This window comes from Habropoda laboriosa, unplaced genomic scaffold, assembly GCF_001263275.1.
Source record: "Habropoda laboriosa isolate 0110345459 unplaced genomic scaffold, ASM126327v1 scaffold212, whole genome shotgun sequence".
In the NCBI taxonomy this organism is placed as follows: Eukaryota; Metazoa; Arthropoda; class Insecta; order Hymenoptera; family Apidae; genus Habropoda; species Habropoda laboriosa.
Genome location: NW_017100509.1, coordinates 4,159,571 through 4,162,779, shown reverse-complemented (window position 1 = coordinate 4,162,779; position 3,209 = coordinate 4,159,571). Strand labels below are relative to the sequence as shown.

Genomic DNA, 3,209 nt, shown 5'->3' with positions numbered 1-3,209 from the left:
TAAACTTTAAGTTGTTTTACATATGTATATAAAATATTTGTAATTTGCATTGAAAGCGACAATTAATTTTTATTTACTGTGGTAAAATTTACATTTTGCAAGATAATCAGTTGTAGTTTTGTACATATTATAAATTAAAATTATAATTTCTCTGTATATTTACAAGATTAGTATTACATTCCTATAATACAATGCTACATGTGCCTTCAATTTTGTTATTTAATAGTAAGTTGAAACTTTATTAACAATCTTATGTGTATATTGTGAAAAGGTATTAGCAGAACTCTTCGTGTTTTTAAACTAAAAATAAACTAGAAATACTAATTTACCTCTTGTTATAAATTTTTGTTAAAAAAATAAACTTATTTGTATATTTTGTTTTGTATAATATTATTATTAATTTGTTAACCTTTTTGTAATATACACAATAGTGATTAACTATTTAAATATATATTCTACTAATTATAAATAGTAAAAACTAAAAAAAAAAACAAGGGATTATTTTACCAGCTAAGTTGCTATAAAATCAAACTAATGCTATTAGATTTCTTTTCACTTAACTGTATCAAATAGTAATATACATATAATTAAGTTAAATGTATTAGATAATGAATAATTACCTAAGGATGATTATAAAGAACATTTTATTTTCAAATAAAAATTTTTTAAATTTAATAAAATTGTACAAATAATACTAATATCCAATTATTTGACCTTATGCTTTGTCACTATGACACTGACTTAAGACTTAATTTTTAAACTATTTGCAATAGAATGCATAATATCAATAGTACAAGTCACTTAGGTAGTTATTGAGTGTAATAAAAACAAATTTTATTTTACAAACGTTTGGCATAATAGTAATAAGTCATAAAAATTTTGCTTACGATATTTTTCGTTCATATTTGTTAAAATATGATTAGCATTATGCAATTAAGTTTCTTCTATGACTAAAAGAATTCACATATTTTTTAAATACTTATTTATTTTAATCAGTCTAGTAATTAACAATATCATTATAAATATTTTGTTGAACTTCTTGAATCTGAAATGTATGATTTTCAAAATATAAGACATTTAAATGTATATAGTTTTTGTAGACTATTCTCTTCCACATTAAATGAAGTAAAAATTATTAAGTGATTAATTTTCTATTCTATTAAATTGTTTATAAATACATGATTTTACAGTTTTGTGTTGCTTATGGTAAGTGAGACTCACTCATACATGTAATTAAGAAAGTAACACATTGGATAATAATTACTTAGTGGTTATTAACTCTAGTTTTTAACTTATTGTTGTTACTAAAATATAAATACTTTTTATATCAATTTTACACATTTTTATCATACATATTATACCTCATTTTTACAATTGAGTAATTTTACTTAATCATTTTCTAAACATTGTTAAAGCTTAACTTTATTATAGCTTATTTTTATTAATATATTTTGATAATTATAGAATTACATTTATGTAAAAATTAAATAAAATGAAGTCCACAATATTTGAATATGTTTATATATAATATTTTGTTATTTATCGCTTATTGAAGTATTTCTTTCCGTAGAGTACACATCATTTTTAAATTTTCCGCCATATATCAGATGAAGCTGGGACAAATGTGTACGTGTGAGAAATCTATGAGGTGCACGCGTCTGCTATCCTGTATACAATTGTTGTTGTAGGATGTCCCAAAGAAAAAAATTGTATTAAAAAATTGATACAATTAGGAAGTTATATGTATACATAAGAAGTTTTGCAAGACTAACTAGTGTTTAAAGATTTTGTGCATTATAATACAATAGAAATAATGATCAAACGAAATCTATTCCATTAATTCTTAAAAATTGCTATCAATACAAATTTTTTTAATTTTATATTTGCGGGTTACACTTAAATATATTTTATCTAATGGTGAATTCAAGTATGATATACTTGATGTGCTCGAAAAAAGTAGTATATTGAATACAAGAAAATTTTTATATATGATTAAAATATGTCACATGCTAACATTTATATGTAACATATTAATAATTATTTAAGATATAAAGGGATACTTCACTTGCAATTTAAAACTTTTATAAATGTAATGTCCTTTTGGTATTTTGTGTATGATATAAATAAAACCATAACAATGTACAGATTAATACATCGAAGATTAATTTTCCAACATCAGAAGACTTTACCTTTTATACATACTTGTATACCATGTCAAGGAAAATGGGGGAAAAAAGTAGAAAAACATAAATCTGATATTAAAAAGTATTGGTTTGATAAATACATAGATTACATTAAAAATTATGAGCAAGTATTGGCAAAGAATTTTCCAAAAACAATGCATGTTTATCGTGTATTTAGTATTGGTACCAAAGATTTTATTATAGATGTGAAAAAATTTATTTTGATATTAAAGAAACAAAACATTGATGGCTATGATATGTTAACTACTGAGGAACAACGGTTGTCCTTTACAATACGCAAAGATTTAGTAAAGATATGCCCTGTGTTATTAATATCTGCTATTCCTTTTACAAATTATATCATCTTTCCTTTGGCATATTATTTCCCAAGACAACTTTTAACTTCTCATTATTGGACATTACAACAGAGACTTGATTTTATGTTGTTAGAGCATAAGAAACGATTACAACATAACAAACCATTATTCAGATGTATGCAAGCAGAACTTCACAATATTGAAAACCAAACACTACAACTAAAGTGGAATGGTGTCCTTGCATGTCTTGGAAGTGGTACACATCCACATGTGAAAGATATTATTGCTTGCTCTGAATTATTTGCTGATCAACCATTTTCATTAGATAATCTTAAAAGGAAACATATAGTATGTTAAATTTATTATAATTTAAGTTAATTTTGTATGCTACTTAGTTATTCTAGAACATCTGTTCCACATTTGTAATAAATGAATATTGAAAGAAAAATATATTATTCATTAAATAATTACAGATTTTACTTATTTCTAATAATCCCTTAAAAATAATGATACAATAATTATGAATTACATTTTAGAACGAATTACTTGGTATACATAATATATCATCTTGGAGGCCTTTTAAGAGAATAACATTAGAAGAAAGAGGTATGCTAATAAAGCAAATGGATCAAACTATACAAAAGGAAGGTGGTACTGCAACACTTTCTAATGATGCAATACGTTGGGTGTGTATAAAATAATAGTCTGT

At 23.5% G+C, this 3,209-nt stretch overlaps 1 protein-coding gene across 1 annotated transcript in view; it reads left to right on the top strand.

Moving 5' to 3' along the window:
- The first annotated feature begins 2,137 nt into the window (after positions 1-2,137).
- LOC108576262 (LETM1 domain-containing protein 1) overlaps positions 2,138-3,209 on the top strand; it is a 1,364-nt gene continuing 292 nt past the window's right edge. The window contains exons 1-2 of the mRNA XM_017939221.1: positions 2,138-2,848; positions 3,037-3,186. Of these exons, the coding sequence (XP_017794710.1) occupies positions 2,138-2,848; positions 3,037-3,186 (861 nt within the window). The remainder of the gene's footprint in view (positions 2,849-3,036; positions 3,187-3,209) is intronic.